General features: G+C 35.3%; 2 protein-coding genes across 2 annotated transcripts; one reads left to right on the top strand and one right to left on the bottom strand.

Moving 5' to 3' along the window:
• Nucleotides 1–3,266: 3,266 nt before the first annotated feature.
• Nucleotides 3,267–6,811, top strand: LOC121377596 (putative nuclease HARBI1). The gene is made up of 3 exons (XM_041505655.1): nucleotides 3,267–5,411; nucleotides 6,028–6,285; nucleotides 6,595–6,811. Exons 1-3 carry the CDS (start codon nucleotides 5,326–5,328, stop codon nucleotides 6,809–6,811), a joined length of 561 nt encoding a protein of 186 aa, XP_041361589.1. The 5' UTR covers nucleotides 3,267–5,325.
• Nucleotides 6,812–7,334: 523 nt separating this feature from the next.
• On the bottom strand, nucleotides 7,335–13,273 carry LOC121377595. The gene is made up of 7 exons (XM_041505654.1): nucleotides 12,863–13,273; nucleotides 10,276–10,444; nucleotides 9,696–9,792; nucleotides 8,693–8,737; nucleotides 8,328–8,378; nucleotides 7,993–8,043; nucleotides 7,335–7,535 (listed from the first exon to the last, which is right to left on the bottom strand). Exons 1-7 carry the CDS (start codon nucleotides 12,901–12,903, stop codon nucleotides 7,339–7,341), a joined length of 651 nt encoding a protein of 216 aa, XP_041361588.1. The 5' UTR covers nucleotides 12,904–13,273; the 3' UTR covers nucleotides 7,335–7,338.
• Nucleotides 13,274–19,757: the final 6,484 nt, after the last annotated feature.

The raw sequence follows: 19,757 nt of genomic DNA, 5'->3' as shown, positions 1-19,757 counted from the left end.
CGAACAATTTGGTTCGAACAATAGTTGTAACTTCACGCCGCGATGGCCTTTACAAACAAGCGCTCCTCCACCACGAGATGGACAATTACACCGTTCACAGGATGCTAAAGATCATCGCCGGCTCCCAGTACATACAGCTAGTGAAGGGACTACGGGGACACAGCTTCAGGAAGCTGATACCGAACTTCAACGAGCGGTACTTAATCTCGTCCCCGTAGTGGCTAACCTTTTCCTAGGACAGGTAACCTCCGTTTTTTTGGACTTAGTCAGACTTTAATTTTTTTGGCCGCCACTTAAAAAATTATGTTTATTCTGGTCACTGGCGAAGTCAGAGGCCAAGTCAGGGGTGGGCGTGCCTGAACCTCTGTGGATATGGGCACGTTAAATGAGTTCCCATTCCCATTACATAGATTATACAACTAATTGTAATGGTAAAATTATGGAAATACATGGTTAAAAGGTCTCAAGTTAGCACGTTTTCCCCCGAATATCTGTATAATTTTTGCCTGAATTTGAGGTTTTACTCCAGCACTAGGGGGGCGGTTGCCCTCCCCCACCCTGCCCCCTGTCAATAACCAAATTAAAGTATACACTGTTTTTATAGATTGTTGAGCTTTTATGAACACATAACACAAACATATTTGGTAGATATTACATGCCACTGTGTTTTAATTTAACTTGAATTTTTATATTGTTTTGCTCATCACATTACAGCCAGTGCACCACGACTGGTATATCAAAGGCCGTGGTATGTACTATCCTGCCTGTGGGAACTGCAAATAAAAGATCCCTTGCTGCTAATCGGAAAGAGTAGCCCATATAGTGATGACAGCGGGTTTCCTCTCAAAATCTGTGTGGTTCTTAACCATATGTCTGACGCCATATAACCGTAAATAAAATGTATTGAGTGCGTCATTAAATAAAACATTTTTTTCTTTCTTTCATTCATATTACATATATTCAATGCTGGGATTTTGTACTATTTTTTCCATTGTTATTTGCCGACGGTATTTGGGCCTGTGTTGAAGATTTTGTGTCGTGTATATGTTTTAAGAGCTGTTCATCTTTATATATATCCTCCCACAATATGTTTTCGAACAGATAAGCACATATTGCAAATTTCTGTAATGCATTCTGAATTAAAAGCTAAATAATCTTTCTTAACTGTTCATTGCAATATAATCCATGAAACCGACGTAATTATAGATGTTAAACACAATATTGGCTGCAGCAGAAAAGTTTTTTCGACGTGTCTGGATATATTGTGAGGAAGTTACGTCATATGTTTTCGAACACGTGATAGTTTCTACAAATAAACAATGTTCTGTAGCAGCACAACAATGTGTATATATGGTATGCCATGTCTTGTCTGTGACCAAGATGTTTAGCTTTCTCATTTTTAAATAAAAAGGTTTCAGGTTCAGGTTTGCTACATGCCACGTCAATCTCCCTCTAGAGCGGTCATAGTGTTGTAACTGGGACTGAAAACCTTTTGGCAGCCTTACGGATGTCTACGCGATCGTTTATTACAGCAGAATATGCCTTAGAAAGATGTTCTTGGGTGTATTGACATGCTCTGGATCTCTCAGTGCGAGAAGTAGTCTAAAAAAGAAAAAGGAACCCTTACCTTCAGAAAAAGGAATATTGTAAAGTCTCACAGACGTTAACAAGAAATGGTCTAACCAGGCTTCCATATTTTTCTAAAAGAATCAGATTTATTTCCTTTTAAAGTGAATGGCGTATTCAATATTTATATAAACAAAGCAGACGGCACATAGAGTGCAAATGTAGCCGATGCAGTAAAGTGCTACGTTTCTATTTACATGATGGTATGTACCCAAAACTTGGACAGCGATTCATTAACATTATTTTTCAATAAATTAATTGCCATAATTACACAAGGCAGTTTTATATGCAACATTTTTGTAGCAAACGATGCACAACTTCTTCTTGTCAATCTGCGATGTTTGTTGACGTCACACCTTCAGTATGCACGTGGGAAATCGCGTATAAATGAGCTGTTCGAAAACATATGATGTTCGAATTTATATGACGGTACGATATATATATTGTCAATGTCATGGTTGTTCCAACAATTTTTGTAAAAGTGTGCGTTCTTTCGTGAATAGTTCTTCAGTCGTAGATTCACGTTTACGTGTAAAACTAGGCTTACGATGGTTTGTGAATATGGGTGCAGAAAGACGTAAACGCAAACTCTTTAAACTACGTGACGTCATTGTGTGTGCTTTGCCAAATCGTGATGACGTCATATTTAGTACCGACAAAGGCAGAGATGAATTTTACTTGTTGCATGCAGGTAATTGTATTTCAGAACAAATGTTAAGGATGAGCATACCCCTGAACCCCTTGGAAAATTTGTCTCAATGAGCTCCCCACCCCCCATCCCCCATAGTCTACGTGCTTCTAAGTGCCTGTATACAACAAAGATTTTGTTATTGTAGTGTTGTAAATCACTAAATAACTCCTTAACCAGGGAGGGGCGAGACGTAGCCCACTGGTACAATGCTCCCTTGATGCGCGGTCAGTTTGGGATCGATCCCCGTCAATGGGCCCATTGGTCTACTTCTCGCTCTACCCAGTGCACCAAGTGGTGCAAAGCCTTTGGTACGTGCTATCCTGTCTATGGGATGGTGCATATTAACGATCCCTTGCTGCTAATTGAAAAGAGTAGCCCAAGTAGTGGCGACAGCTGGTTTTCTCTCAATATCTGTGTGGTCCTTCACCATATAACTGTAAATAAAATGTGTCGAGTGTGTCATTAAATAAAACATTTCCTTCCTTCCTTCCTTCCTTCCTTCCTTCCTTAACCAGGGCTTCTAGATTATGATAGCCCCTCCCATGGCTGGTGATATTCAACGTTGGGCTAGTAAATAACTACTATTGCCATACCCAATGGCTAGTGAAAATAGAAGTTCTTAAATGCTGCATTTTAGTCTTATTTGTTAAAATATGAATATCCTGTAACCCACTCCCCCCCCCCCCCCCCCCCCCCCCCCACCCCCAATCTTTAATATTTTAAGCTCCATTTCCCTCTTTGGATGACATATCTGATTATTACTATTAGTTAGTGAAATTTTATTTTCATAAAGTAGGGCTAGTGGATTTTTAACCGTGGCTAGTAAATTTCTTACAATACATGGCTAGTGATTTTCATAAAAATTCCAGAAGCCCAGCCTTAACCGTTCGCAAAGCAGTGTGATGCATTGACATACTTTATAAAGGAAAAACAAACCATGCAATTTAATTAAAATTTGTTTTATTTTGTACGGTTACATCATAATATTATGAACAAATAACATATTTGAATCTATAATTGTCATTTAATCAATCAGCTCTGAAAGAAAGAAGATGAAATGTAAATTATTGACAATATGTTTGTCTTTTATCATTTTCGAAACAGATAACAAAAAATTTGTACCCAAAAATATTGTAATGTTCACTTTCAAAAGGAGGGGATGCATTATCAAAAAGAGTTATGGACATCATTACATAAAGGTCATCAAAACGACCTTATATTAGAAACTGATTTATGTGTATCTTTAACACAATATATAATACGCCCCCCTCAAAAAAGAAAAAAACTAACACAAAAAAAACAAAAACCCCAGGACATTCATCATGTTGAAATGATTAGTGATTTGTAAATATATTCTGTGTTTAGTGTCCAAAAAGAAACAATAATACAGACACTTCATGGTAAAATTTAATATTGAATGTTTGCAATTTCACTTATTCTCATATTAATGATATTTTTGTCAGCACACTTTCACCCCCATTACTACATATATGTTACATTAGGTTTGTTGCATTGCTATATCAATTAATCAGTCATCCTGCCAAATTAATTTGTTTAAAAATGGTAATACCATTCCAAGCAGTGTGTTATGTCTTGCTGTAACATTTTAATGTACGTAATCTCAAGGACAAAAGTCAAGCAGTTAGTTAGAACTGTCTTATTTGTTATAACCATGATATTACAATGCCTGCTGATGCAATTGTCCTCATCAAAATGAAGTTAGTTATTAAAATGTAGGTATCAAGTCAAAACAATGTAAACAAATTGTGAAAATTTTTCAGGATATCATGTACCAAATTTATAAAATCATGGCCAACATTACATTTTTCAGTTGGACAACAATTATTACAATACATTAATATATATATAAGTAACAGAACAATGATTGATTTTGTGCATTTTCTTCCTTTTTTCACATTTTCTCATATGTTATACGACCAATGTAGTCCATGACCACTTATAAATGAAAGAAGAAACACATAGTAATAATTATTGTAAAATAGCAGTGAAATAAAATGTTTGACTTATAAATCATGCATTTAATATTTTAATTTCAATTATTTATTTTAGGTGATGACTACACTTAGATTCCTTGCAAAGGGGGATTTCCAATCAGAAATTGCAGACATACATGGCATTTCTTATTCTTCTGCATGCAGATGCATAGAGAAAGTATGCAATGCCATATGCAAAAGACTGAATAATATCAGTTTTCCCCAAGCTGTACCAGAGTTAAGGGCAATGAAAGAAGACTTTCACAAGGTATGAAAAACATCAACATAATATTACTTCTATACTTGTACAAACAATGTCATAGTCAGAGCAGGGCTTGAAATAAATAGTGCTTGTAGAAAATTGAACACCCTGAGATAATGCAAGTATTTGGAATGGTCTTTGAAAAACTTGGACCTGTCAAATGGATTTTATGCAACACAATAACAAGTTAAAATGCAGATAAGTCAATTGTACATAATTTGTCTCTTGAAAAATTGCCTTTGAATTTTTCATTTGTTTACTGACATTTTTCTTCATGTTCCTATGTGTATGAAATTAATTGCTTTTGCTGGCCACTAATTTTACTGCTGTAATGATATTGAGATACTTTAATAACTTGAATGTGGTGACATTTATCATGAAATACATGTCTTTATTCCCCATATGGTTAAAAATATTTTGCAACATATCAAAGTGATACATACCACTAGAACGCCAAGTGGGAAGTAACACTACAACATCCTAGATTATCACATTGCAACTTCACAGGTACGTCAAACAAACAACTTGAATGACTTAAATTAAGATTGATTATATGTAATAAATAGGATATTAAACGTGTGTCAACTGAAAATTATTTCACTCATTACATGAACATGATAAAGAAAGTGCCGACTGTTGCATTGTTTCAAATATCAAATGTACGTTACAATGTAAGTTAATCTTTCTTTAAGGTGTCTGCATTCCGCAATGCTGTTGGCGCAATAGACGGGACACTAATACAAATCCAAGGTATGTCAGGGGATGACGAGAAATTGTATGTTTGTCGTAAGGGATACCATGCCCTCAACATACAAGCAGTTGCTGATGCCAAAATGAGGTAATTGAAATATAAAACTCCTTTAATATCCTTTTCATTGAACAACAAAATAATGCAATAAATATCTATTTTAAAAAAATAAATGCCATTTAATGATTTCTTATTGTAATAAATAACATGTACATAACAGTAATCACATTTGAATATTTTTGTTAGCAAAAACAAATGCTGGTGCACTTTTAACTTTGTTTCAGGTGAAAAACACTCTTAAATTTGTCTTAATAGCAATGTCTATATCTGAAAATAGATGCCATTTCATTTTGTTTCATTTAAATACAACTTTTATGTCAACAAGTGATGTGTGATAACCATATTTCATGAATGTTGATACTGACCTCAATAATTAAAACATAATCATTTACAAGGGATATTACTGAATCATGAAATTGTTCATAATAAGATAATTAAATTTTCTTTCAGTCTATACACTTTATGGCAATCTCAATGGTCCAGAGGTGCCTACTTTCTTTCGTTTATATCTTGATGAACCAAAAATTTAAAACCCATTCCTACTAGTTATACTCTCGGCTATGTCACAGAGAGCTGCTTGCAATATACCATACAAATTATGTCACTATATATTTTATAATTTCTGTTTCTAATTTTACTTATTCAGATTCATAAACTTAAACTGTAAATTTCCGGGTTCAACACATGATGCATTTGTACTAACAAGCTCTACTGTGCCAGACATTATGGAAACTCTACCAGAAGGAGGATTTCTCCTAGGTGATTCTGGCTATCCACTAAAGAAATGGCTGATGACACCAGTAATGAATCCTTCAACACCACAAGAAATGCTGTACAACACATCACACAGCAAGACAAGAGCCATTGTTGAACGTGCTTTCGGCATTCTTAAGTCGAGATTTAGGTATAACTTAAAATTTATTTATAATAATAAAAAAATTGTCGAAAATATGATCATTATTAAATAATGAAATTTCGGTTCATTCATTGCAACATAACGTCATCCCATTGGTCCATATGTAGCAACAGGATCTTTTTCATTTGTCAATGAATGTAACAATTATGTACTCAGTGAATGTCATTTTATATGACAATGTTTGTCAGATATAATGCTAATATTTATGAATAGTTTCAGATTCAAAAGCAATAAAGTTAATTGCATGAAAATAACATTTCACTTGTCCATAACACTGAAATATTTTTATACTTTTAGGTGCATCCATAAGACAGGTGGCACTCTGCCTTATGTTCCATCAAAGTGTGCGAAGATTATTGAAACCACATTTCGCTTGCACAACAAAGCAATTGAGGACAAGATACCCCTGTATGAAACTGGAGAAATCATAAACAGGTGCCACAATGATGTCTTTGTGAACTATCCACAAGGAGATGGACAAAATATGAGACAAACATTGATATCTAGATTTTAAATATGTCATAAATGCAGACTGTCAGAATAAAGTATGAACAATGACAAATAATACAAAATTTAACAATAACCTCTTATAATGAGTGATGTGGATATTTTAAGGCTAAAAATCAATGTTGATATTTTACAAAAATTTAAATAAAAATTTCTTAGTAAAGCGAGAGGCAAAAGTACATAGTAACTAATGTAAGGGAAAGAAAATAATTCTAAACCCATGCTCAAAAGACCGTCAAAAGTAACATTATATTTTAAGTTTCATCTCACATTGACATTCAGGTTGTACGTTTATGTCTACTCCATTTCAAGAAGCCGGTCACAGAAATACTACTAACTTACTTTGCCAGTAAATGTATGTGTGTTTTCTTTTGCAACTCATTTACCAGATATTTGACATCTAAAGCTGATTATTAATAAATCAATGTACTCTACTACTGTCGTTAAATAAAACCAAGTAATAACTTCCAAAAGAAATTTGGTCCAGAATCATGTAGGAGAAACCCTTACAAAATCTTGTGCAAAAATGGAATTTTAAAACTCAATTATTGGTGTTACAGACAAAACTTCTTTTTCTTTCTCACTGTATGTTGATGTTGATAAGGCATTCGCGATTTTTTCCAGGGAAACGGCAATTCTATTTTGCAGTTGTAGGTGCTGCTGTCTGTATGCAGCATCATTGTCAAGTTTCTGCCGTTTCAAATGCAGCAGCTGCTCTGCAATCTGATCAGCTGAAAAATTTATAATTTTATTATGTGACATATAACACAAACAGTGTCATTGTGATAAAGTGGATTTGATATCTATTTATATATATCAAATGAACATAGCCCGACTTAGATATAAAACTGGTTTTATTGTCATTAAGTGCTTAGATTATATAGAACCATTAAACATATTTTCATACTGATAGCATTTAAATTAACTTGTTAAGTGGAAATAAAAATTACTATAAACTGCATAAAATCGCATAGCACAACCAATTCATAATGAATTTGTGACTGTTATACATTGATAAATTCAACAAAATTGAACAACAATTATAATAATTTACAAACAAGACAACGTATTTTGGCTTGAAAATGAATATTATACTTATGTCAATGTTCTTTCACCTGCTTTTGAAAGACTACCATTGCAGTAATATGTCACTGCATCATATACCAATAAATTATTCAGTTTCCTTACCACTTCTTTTACACTCACGCTGCTCATGGGTGTCAGTATTCAATGCCGTATCTGAAACGATTCCATTTGTAAATGAAATATTTTAATAAATGTCACTGCAAGGCTCAAAATGAAAGGTTTTCTCGTAATGTTATTGTCATTGGTGGTCCATTTCAACCACAGTAAATTTTAGCCTACCTATGGCAATTATTAAAAAGTTGCTTGTTCAACAAATGAACTTAAGTAAAACGTTATTCATCTGTATGTAGTCATATAAAATTGAAACATTTCAATATATATATATATATATATATATATATATCTATTACATTCATTAAAATATAACATCATCCTACCATGATCCTTGCGTAAACTTGTACGACTTGTGTGGATGGAAATGTTTTTTTCTGGAAGAATAAATGAAAACAATCATAACAAGGAAATAGTATACATTGTATATAGTGTTACAAGATTATTGTTTTAACATCACCACTCCAGGACATCAATTAATTTCACCAGATATAATTTTTATGGTTGCCGTATATGTATACATTTCATAGCTGTGTATATAATAAACAAAGGTAAATGTAATATGTTTAAAAGTGTATGTAGGCAGCAGATGGAACTGACATTTTAAGCCAGTAAATTTGTCATTATTGTTGAAAGTAATATTTTATCCAAATTATTTTCTGTGAAGAAGACATGTGATATTATTTTATACCTTCCATGAAACCTTCTGTAATCTGCTTAACACTGGTGGAAAGTTCTGTAAATGAAATATTTCAAAAACATACATATTATTACATTATGCAACATGCAGTTAATTTAATTTCAAATGAAGGTATTGCACTTAAATTGTTAATTTATGTAGCTTTATTATTTATGGCAGGCCATATTCTCTTTTTTAAAGTCTTCCTTATTCTCATTCCACAAACTGTTTTAATATTTGTTAAAATTACTTTATGATTATGGATATTCACATGTACATGTACATGCAATACCTTTTAAAACATATTGTTCTAGGTTTTGCCTCTGAAAAATTAGACATTTTGAATATTTTTAAAGAACTTCCCCTGTTCTGAGGAGGACATATTTATTTTGACCTTTTTCTTTAAAAAAAGAACACGAGTAGGCAATACTGTACATCCTGTTTCGATCACTGCATAGCATTAGTGTACAATACTTATTCAATTAATGTACATATGTTGCATAGACAAGTTTCGTAATTATTGATAATTTATATTTTTTGGACAATATTTCATTGCAGGATATTTATATTTAATAAATATAAGACATATGTTTCATTGTGTTGTTTGCATATTCTTAGACTGGGTTTACAAATACGAGTCATTATGAGACAATAAATGATATATTTCATGAATGATGGGATATATTTTGAGCCTGTATGTTAATTAGCAGTATGTTCAAAAGCACCATGTGTAACATAAGTGTACATTGTCATCAGTGACATGTCACTCCTTTTGCAAAGAGTGACACCCATTCTCATTCTATATATACACGGGGACAACACGAGCGGCACAGATGGAAGTGACACTTTTCAGAGGTACGGCATGGCTTCTCTGTTTGGGGGGTTATATTAGTTGTATAGATCTGTAAACATTTCCTTCACATATAGCCATGCCACTATTTGTTTCTCCCACTAAGCCGCCCCTGGACAAGGAATATGCCAATTATAGGCAATGAAATTGAAATTAAACTAATACCTTGTGAGACGGTTGACTGCAAAGATATTTCACTTTTACCCGTATCCACTCCACATTCAATGCCCACAATGGCAGTTGCAGACAGTGTCCGAAGTACCTATAAGGGCAAAATGAAAAATTACTATGGGATTATCATTACATGTTCATATTTCTAATAGATTATCATTCAACAAATATAAAAGTATACAAATGTCACAATGGTTAAAAAAAACCCCAACTATTTGGCAAATATCGTCTTTTAAATGTTCTTCTTTCTTTATTCATTTCTTTTTTCCCATCCCCCACCCCCGGTAGTGATATCATCAAGTGTGACCGATTGGCAATTTTATTTTTCCCCACCCCTGACTATGTCATGTAAATAGTTTTTAATGGAAACTGTATTTGTTTGTTTTTGTTGGGGGGGGGGGGGGGGGGGGGGGGGGGGGGGGGGGGGGGTATTATTAATATTTGCTTTTCACTTGGATATCACCTAAAATAAAATTAACTATAAACAGTGCAGATAATGTTACTATATTCAATACGGTACACAAGGTAAACAAGCATGAATGATGCATTATGAAACATTTCAAAATATACACACAATGAGTTCCCAAGGTTTGAATAGAACCTCAGGGGCTGGTCCCCCACCAGTTTTTCCACTTTCTTTTACTCTCATACTTTCTTTCTTCTTAACACTACACTGGGCATCCTGCCACCTTTTTTTCACTTCATCACTGGTTCTGACACATGTTACTGTGACCGCATTGATTCTAAAAAAAAAACCCATTCCACTGAAAGATAAGTATGGTATTATCCACAAAGTAACATACAAATAGTATTGGACGCAGGGCTATCTCTGCCACTCGCCAAATTAGCAAATTTAAAAATTTCATGTTTGAATACTTATATTTCCATTACATTCATTGCAATATAATGTCATAGCAATGGTCCCAGACGTAGCAACGTTAGTTTGTTCATTTAAGAATTGACCACAATTTTTTGTGGTTCATGCAAGTATGAACGAAAAAAGAGATGTTCACAATGTATGACCCCGCGTATGATATAAATGAAAAAAATTATGCACCTCTGGACCAATCAGATTGCCGTAAAGTGTATAAACGTAAAGAAAATTAAATTATTTCTCCATAAAGATAAAAATTACGTCGTCAGGGAACGTCATATCTGATGACGTCATTTTATATGGGCAAGTTGTCTGGTTGAGCATTATTGTTTATGGTTAAACAAAAAATCAAAATAAAGTATGATGTTTCAGTGTTATTCTTGGCAAGTATGAATGAAATTTATTTACAAGTATTGTCTGTTATTTCTTTTACATTCATATGTGTATGAACAAGAAATATTCTTCAAAAAACTTACGTGAGAATGGCTTAATTACATTGATGTTGTGTCATTTGTTTTCTTAACAGAAAAAAACAAACAATAATAGCATGAGGTGTTGTTATAGCCAAAACATTATCTGTGCAAGGATTTTCCTTTGGCACCGTCACTAAATCGATATAACGGAGTATTTTTTATAAGTGTCAAGTTCGTTATATCTTTGATGGGACACAATTATTTAAATTTCATGATACCCCCCTCCTCGAAAAGTTACATAGTGACTTATTAAAGTTAAATGTCACAGTGCCAAAGTACAGTGAAAACATAGTACAATTAAATTACAATACATTTTTCAATTCTCCATTCTTCGCTCCCATTCAGTGTGATTCAGAAAGAGCCATCATGACGATCGTTTTGAATTAAACATTTTAAAACAAAAAAAAGCAAGTAGCTTTTGCAAAGAATCTTTATATTGGGACAGCGCCTGACGTCAGTCACATGTAGCGAGTGATGTCGATCTTCACGTTACCATAAACTTGCGTCTATTTTTTTGCAGAATAAAGTACACAATTTGTAATGTTGTCACACAGAGTACATTGAAGACAAAACTTGCTTGGCTGGCTATGTCAATGTCAATCGTCATTCCAGATGCTTTCGGGCACCTGCTGTTATCCGACTTCGGTAGTAGATTCTACACGATAATATTAATATTTTAATATACCGGTTTTAACTGAAACAAGTACAAAAATATAGCTTGAAAGGGGTTGCATGATAACGAGAAAAAAAATGTTTGTTTATATAGTTTTAAACTGTTTTCATTAATTCCTATCTTCACCCCGGAAACGAAAATCAGCATTATCACAAATACGGAAGTAGACAAAAATGTTTCTGGTTGGATGGCAGCAATGACAGTTTTGGTCACGTGACACATTGGGAGGGACTCTGTAAGGCCACGATAAAGTAATTAAATGGGTTGTAACAGTGTTCGAATTCTTATGAAGTACACAGCAAATAAAGCACTGACAGATTACTTGAGAGTGGGTTATAATGCCAGAAAGTCTGCTTTTAATGTACTGCACCAAAGAAAGCATAATCATGAGAGGTGATCAATTCATTTGCCATGACTGTAGGTCTAATAGTCAAAACAATGAACAGTAAACTGCATGTTCTATACTGATTTTCTGCTTTTCCACAGTTATTAGCATTTAAAATTTTATGATGTTTAATTATCAATTGTTTCATTAATGTTACTGTCCTTTTCATCAGTTGGTTAAAACAGGGGTTTTTTTTTAATATAAAAAAAACAAACAAACAATTGTAATAAAATTTCCATGAAACAAAACATTTCTTTTAAGTGACCCCAATTGAATGTGACGTCATAGAAAGTTACACTGCGTTCACTCTCGACTTTACAATACTGTAACAGGACGCCATTTCTTTTAGGGGAAGTGTGTTTGGAAGAGTGTTTAATATATCAGTAGTGTTCGAGTGGATTTCATTTTCATTTGTTATTGCTATAAACATATCTATGTACAGGTAAGTAACAGTTTTATTGTTGTCAGTTTCAGAGTATGGTCCTTCCAATTAAGGCAGACCTTAAAAAAAAAGGGGGTTACGCAAACCCAGACTAGCACGAACGAATACGGGGATGCAAGACGCCGAAATACCAGTCTCGCCAATATAGGCCTATTGGACACGACTGTGTGTGGGGGGAGGGGGTCACATACTTCTAAAAAAGAAACAAGTTCGATGAATAATATAAAATAGATTTAAAAAAGTGGTCCATGAAGCATTACCTTGACTTATAAAAAATGTATACTTCTATATATATATTAACAATATATGCCTACTTGCTCGTTATACTGGCCCATGCTTCTTGGGTTTTTTTCATTTGTTAAAATCGGAGAAAATGTTCCCCTAATTATATGCAGCTGTTCCGTGACCCCGTCGGCCAATACCAACATCTCTTGGTCAGTCCAGTTTGGTTTTCGCGTTTTCTTTGCTTAAATGTTGTCCATTGCTGTCAGTGACACTAGCAGACGATAAAAGTTGTACGTTCAGCAATAATGAACGACGCTAACGTTTACGGACAATTTCACTGGTTCCGGAAAGATTCATTTGGTTTAACAAGAAGCGCCTAAACCAGTCTATCAAACGTTTCTTCGTTCTAATTACCTGTGAACTCTGCCAACTTTCCATCGAGCTCGTTATACCGGAAACGGTGTTCTGCATACTTTATTTGTTCTTACTGCTAAAAGAATTGCATAATACAAAATCGTAGATTTACGTACAGGATAATTTAGTAGTGTTTCTACGACAAGCTTCGTGAAATGGAGTAAACGTACACGTAGACGTACGACAGGTGTAAGTTTTACACGTAAACGTAAATTTACGATGTTTAGTGAAATAGGCCCCAGCTGGTTTGTTGGCGTCAAATCGTCCAATAGTAGTTTACGTTAAACCAATGCATGATAATTTCTCAGTGATTTTTATTTCCCCCGTTATGAATGCCTGCTGGGGTAATAAAAATAGAATAACAAACTCGATACCAGTTATTATCAAATTTATGTCCCTCGTGAAATAATTTTCATTTGTCACTCGCTAAAGCTCGTGACAAGTGAAAATTATTTCACTCGGGACATAAATTTGATAATAACTGGTAACTCGTTTATTATCATATATATATATTTATTATATACATAGCAATGAAATAGATAGATCTACGGAAACCATAAAAGTCATATCCGGTGAAAAGTCATAAATATTATTTTCACTGTATTTTAGCTACAGTGAAAATATAGAAATCGTATTTACTTTTTTGTAAAAGTGCATGATTAAATTATCTCCCTTTGTCTCGTTTCTTCGTATTTAAATTTGATGATTGCCAATGCATCTGACCGAATGTAAAAAATAAAAAATGTAATTTAAACAACTGTACCTATAAAAAAAGGGATACGAAGTGCAATTACGATAAAATATCTAAAACGAACTGAATACGAAGCTGCATAATGATGACACAATGTAGTGTCATCGAGTGTAAGTGTAAGAATTTAACGGCATTCGACTCGTTTTGTTTTTGTGGGAGTTTGTAGAGGATCGCGTTGTCAGGTATGTTTGCACCGCAATATTGTTAAATAAATGTTAATAAAGAATTTTTTTATTCAAATTTCTTTTTAAAAGTCTATGGTCAAGTAAATATTCTGGCAAAGTTCCATAGGAAGAAATATATCATGACGATACGTGTTTTCGATAGGATAAGCGAAAGATATTACCAAAAAGCGAAAGATATTGTCAAAAATTAGGAAATTTGTATATAATAAATAGACCATTTCATGGTGTTTTTTCGAATACGATTTTTTATGTCAAAAAGTGATGTGTGAAAACCATATTTTCACGAATTGCGAAGCAAACTCGTTGACATAATAATCGTATTCGAAAAAAACCCCATGAAATAGCCTCTATATGCGTGTGCGTGCGTGTGTGCGTGTAAACGTTAAACGGTTTCTTTTCTTTAACGACACCTCGAGAGCACATTTTTAAGATAATGGGCTATTAGATGTCAAACATTTGGTAATTTACATTTTTCCATTAGTAGTAAGGGATCTCCTATATGCACCAGCCCACGTAGATGATAGCATATACCACAGCATTTGATATAGTAGTCATGGTGCATTGACTGGCACTAGAAATAATCCAATGGGCCCACCAACGGGCTCGAACCTAGACCGACAGCACATCGAGCGAAAGGTTTACCACTGGGCTACGTCTCGCCCCTGTAAAGTTAAAGGTGTTTTTTTTTTTACATACCACTGGAGCCCCGTGATGTATAAATCATCTGCTATTGGATGACAAACATTTGGTGCACTGGCTGGAACGAGAAATAGCCCAATTAACCCGTAGTTCGATCCCAAACTGACCGCGCATCAAGCGGGCGCTTTACCACTGTCCGGGCTACGTCACGTCCCTGTATACTTGTAGTAGGCCTACTGGTGTCTGACGAGTATATTTGTAGATCAGTTGTTTGCTAGTACCAAAGTAATATCGTTACAGGGTAGTCTGTTTTGAGCAACATGCGTAATTGACTTTAACCACAGGGCGAGGAAAACTGGGAACTATTGTATTTATTGTTTGGGGTTTTCTTTTGTGACTTGACAGGCAAGAAACTCCTCAAAACCGAAAACACTCGGGACCAAACAAATTGTTCGGTTTACTGGTGTTTTAAAAAATAGCCTTTGCAAACATTTTTACTTGTACTATTGATAAAACCAAAGTGGAAACATGTGTTAAATTGTATTTAAAAATCGACCCAAACACCTCAGGTGAGAGCTCTACCGACGGAGTTTAAATCCCGCGCCTGTATATATTCTAATATATTCGTCAAACTGTTCATTAATAAACTAATATCGTCCTTGTTACACGGTTTTTAAAAAAATACATATTTACGTGTTTTGTCAACTGCGACATTGATATTTAGACTTTCTGGCAGAAAATAAATTGAGGGTTCGTACTAAAAACAGACCATAATTTACGATACTAGAGGGATTGGGTTTGGAAATATTTAGAAATTAGACATTGCATTGTGTGCACTTGCCACGATTTATACAAAATTACAATGTCACACATGCTATACATATATTAATTGGCAAGACTTAAGTGTACGTAATGTTACCCTCAGTACCCTGTGTTAAAAAACTCTGATATTGTCCCCCTCCAACCCCATTACCAAAGCGGAAAAGGCATTGGGTATATTCCAGACTTTCTGCAAGGTCAGAAGACGTCAGCAGCATCATGACGTGAAGATATGGCAGCATGAGATGTATTTGGATTTCTTAAAATTACGAGAAGCTGACATTCTGGAATTGTTTGTTTAACAACACCTGAGCACATTTTACAAATCAGGGCAGTTCTTTATTTACATTTCAAGTCAGCTCTGGCTATTACAAATCAGGGCAGTTCTTTATTTACATTTCAAGTCAGCTCTGGCTATTACAAATCAGGGCAGTTCTTTATTTACAATTCAGCTCTGGCTATTACAAATCAGGGCAGTTCTTTATTTACAATTCAAGTCAGCTCTGGCTATTACAAATCAGGGCAGTTCTTTATTTACAATTCAAGTCAGCTCTGGCTATTAGAAATCAGGGCAGTTCTTTATTTACAATTCAAATCAGCTCTGGCTATTACAAATCAGGGCAGTTCTTTATTTACAATTCAAGTCAGCTCTGGCTATTACAAATCAGGGCAGTTCTTTATTTACAATTCAAGTCAGCTCTGGCTATTACAAATCAGGGCAGTTCTTTATTTACAATTCAGCTCTGGCTATTACAAATCAGGGCAGTTCTTTATTTACAATTCAGATCTGGCTATTACAAATCAGGGCAGTTCTTTATTTACAAGTCAGCTCTGGCTATTACAGATCAGGGCAGTTCTTTATTTACAATTCAGCTCTGGCTATTACAAATCAGGGCAGTTCTTTATTTACAATTCAGATCTGGCTATTACAAATCAGGGCAGTTCTTTATTTACATCTCAAGTCAGCTCTGGCTATTACAAATCAGGGCAGTTCTTTATTTACAATTCAGCTCTGGCTATTACAAATCAGGGCAGTTCTTTATTTCCAATTCAAGTCAGCTCTGACTATTACAAATCAGGGCAGTTCTTTATTTCCAATTCAAGTCAGCTCTGACTATTACAAATCAGGGCAGTTCTTTATTTACAAGTCAGCTCTGGCTATTACAAATCAGGGCAGTTCTTTATTTACAATTCAGCTCTGGCTATTACAAATCAGGGCAGTTCTTTATTTACAATTCAAGTCAGCTCTGGCTATTACAAATCAGGGCAGTTCTTTATTTACAATTCAAGTCAGCTCTGGCTATTACAAATCAGGGCAGTTCTTTATTTACAATTCAAGTCAGCTCTGGCTATTACAAATCAGGGCAGTTCTTTATTTACAATTCAGCTCTGGCTATTACAAATCAGGGCAGTTCTTTATTTACAATTCAGCTCTGGCTATTACAAATCAGGGCAGTTCTTTATTTTCAGCTCTGGCTATTACAAGGGCAGTTCAGCTCTGGCTATTACAAATCAGGGCAGTTCTTTATTTACAATTCAGCTCTGGCTATTACAAATCAGGGCAGTTCTTTATTTACAATTCAGCTCTGGCTATTACAAATCAGGGCAGTTCTTTATTTACAATTCAGATCTGGCTATTACAAATCAGGGCAGTTCTTTATTTACATTTCAAGTCAGCTCTGACTATTACAAATCAGGGCAGTTCTTTATTTACAATTCAGCTCTGGCTATTACAAATCAGGGCAGTTCTTTATTTACAATTCAGCTCTGGCTATTACAAGTCAGGGCAGTTCTTTATTTACATTTCAAGTCAGCTCTGACTATTACAAATCAGGGCAGTTCTTTATTTACAATTCAGCTCTGGCTATTACAAATCAGGGCAGTTCTTTATTTACAATTCAGCTCTGGCTATTACAAATCAGGGCAGTTCTTTATTTACAATTCAAGTCAGCTCTGGCTATTACAAATCAGGGCAGTTCTTTATTTACAATTCAGCTCTGGCTATTACAAATCAGGGCAGTTCTTTATTTACAATTCAGCTCTGGCTATTACAAATCAGGGCAGTTCTTTATTTACAATTCTCTGGCTATTACAAATCAGGGCAGTTCTTTATTTACAATTCAGATCTGGCTATTACAAATCAGGGCAGTTCTTTATTTACAATTCAGCTCTGGGTATTACAAATCAGGGCAGTTCTTTATTTACAATTCAGCTCTGGCTATTACAAATCAGGGCAGTTCTTTATTTACAATTCAGCTCTGGCTATTACAAATCAGGGCAGTTCTTTATTTACAATTCAGCTCTGGCTATTACAAATCAGGGCAGTTCTTTATTTACAATTCAGCTCTGGCTATTACAAATCAGGGCAGTTCTTTATTTACAATTCAGCTCTGGCTATTACAAATCAGGGCAGTTCTTTATTTACAATTCAGCACTATTACAAATCAGGGCAGTTCTTTATTTACAATTCAGCTCTGGCTATTACAAATCAGGGCAGTTCTTTATTTACAATTCAGCTCTGAGGGCAGTTCTTTATTTACAATTCAGCTCAGGGCAGTTCTTTATTTACTTGGCTATTACAAATCAGGGCAGTTCTTTATTTACAATTCAGCTCTGGCTATTACAAATCAGGGCAGTTCTTTATTTACAATTCAGCTCTGGCTATTACAAATCAGGGCAGTTCTTTATTTACAATTCAGCTCTGGCTATTACAAATCAGGGCAGTTCTTTATTTACAATTCAGCTCTGGCTATTACAAATCAGGGCAGTTCTTTTTTAACAAAATGAACAAAGGAAGGAATTGAGTACAAATCAGGGCAGTTGAGAATTTTTAAAACCACAGTCAGCTATAGGGGGTGGGGTGGGGGGGGGGGCAGAAAGAAAATTGGTTAAATGTCGGGTTATGGTTAAGGAAATCATACAGGAATGATGAGTAATTAATTTTATCAAAAAATTAACTTAAAAAAAATTAATAAAAAACTATTTGGGTATTGTGCCATACCAATTTTACCCTCTGGCAGAAACCCTGAGCAGGGAGGGGTTCCGACCCTCACTCACCCCCACCCCTACCCCGCACATGCACTTGGCGAGACAGACATACAAAGGGATCGAGAGGCAGACAAAGACAGTTGATCGGGGGGTTTTCCTGGCATGCACATAGGGCAAATGATATCCATGTTGGCGTGGGGTTTCACCACTGAGGACATTGAGACGAGTGCAGTTTTTCTGCGTTGTGGTACACTGCAAGTTATATAAAATTTACGACACGATCTTGTGAGATATGATGCGATAGGGATCGCATATGCCAACACTGCGATCACCTTCGCTACTAATATGACAGGACTAAAACAGTCTCATCATTTTCAAATGTAAATAAGAAAACCAGGGACGTGTAGATGTAACATGTGTAGATGTTTTGTTATCGGGAGTCGTTTGCCAGATCTCTATTGGAGACGGGGTGGGGGTCTCCCAGGAAAATAGTATATATACGGAGTGGAGAAAAAGACACCCCTCTGGATACGTTAGTGCTAGTTCAGTTGTAGGTGGAATCAGTTTGCTTTGTTTAACGACACCACTAGAGCACATTTATTTATTAATCATCGGTTACTGGATGTCAAACGGGTATTTTCTCAGTCATAGAGGAAACCCGCTACATTTTCTTTCCATTAGTAGGAAGGGATCTTTTATATGCACAGATTTTTGAGAGGAAACCCGCTGTCGCCACTACATGGGCTACTCTTCCGACTGGCAGCAAGGGATCTGTTATTTGCGCTTCCCACAGGCAGGATAGCACAAACCATGGCCTTTGTTGATACAGTTATGGATTACTGGTCGGTGCAAGTGGTTTACACCTACCCATTGAGCCTTGCGGAGCACTCACTCAGGGTTTGGAGTCGGTATCTGGATTAAAAATGTCATGCCTCGACTGGGATCCGAACCCAGTACCTACCAGCCTGTAGACCGATGGCCTGCCACGCCGCCACCGAGGCCGCTCACAGCAGGGATAAAAGCTAACGCTCGCCCCCTCGCCCCAGGTTAGTAGAAATCCCTGGGGGCGAGTACAATTTAATTTTAAATGGCGCTAGTCCCCCGGGCGAGTAATACAGGGCAGTTGTGACCCAGATTCACGATGCGGACAGTCAAACTATTTTGTCATAAACTCTCTTTAAAAGGTTT

Source organism: Gigantopelta aegis, chromosome 7 (genome assembly GCF_016097555.1).
Source record: "Gigantopelta aegis isolate Gae_Host chromosome 7, Gae_host_genome, whole genome shotgun sequence".
Taxonomy (NCBI): Eukaryota; Metazoa; Mollusca; class Gastropoda; order Neomphalida; family Peltospiridae; genus Gigantopelta; species Gigantopelta aegis.
The sequence above is the reverse complement of the archived record's forward strand: the minus strand, read 5'-3'. Positions and strand labels throughout refer to the sequence as shown.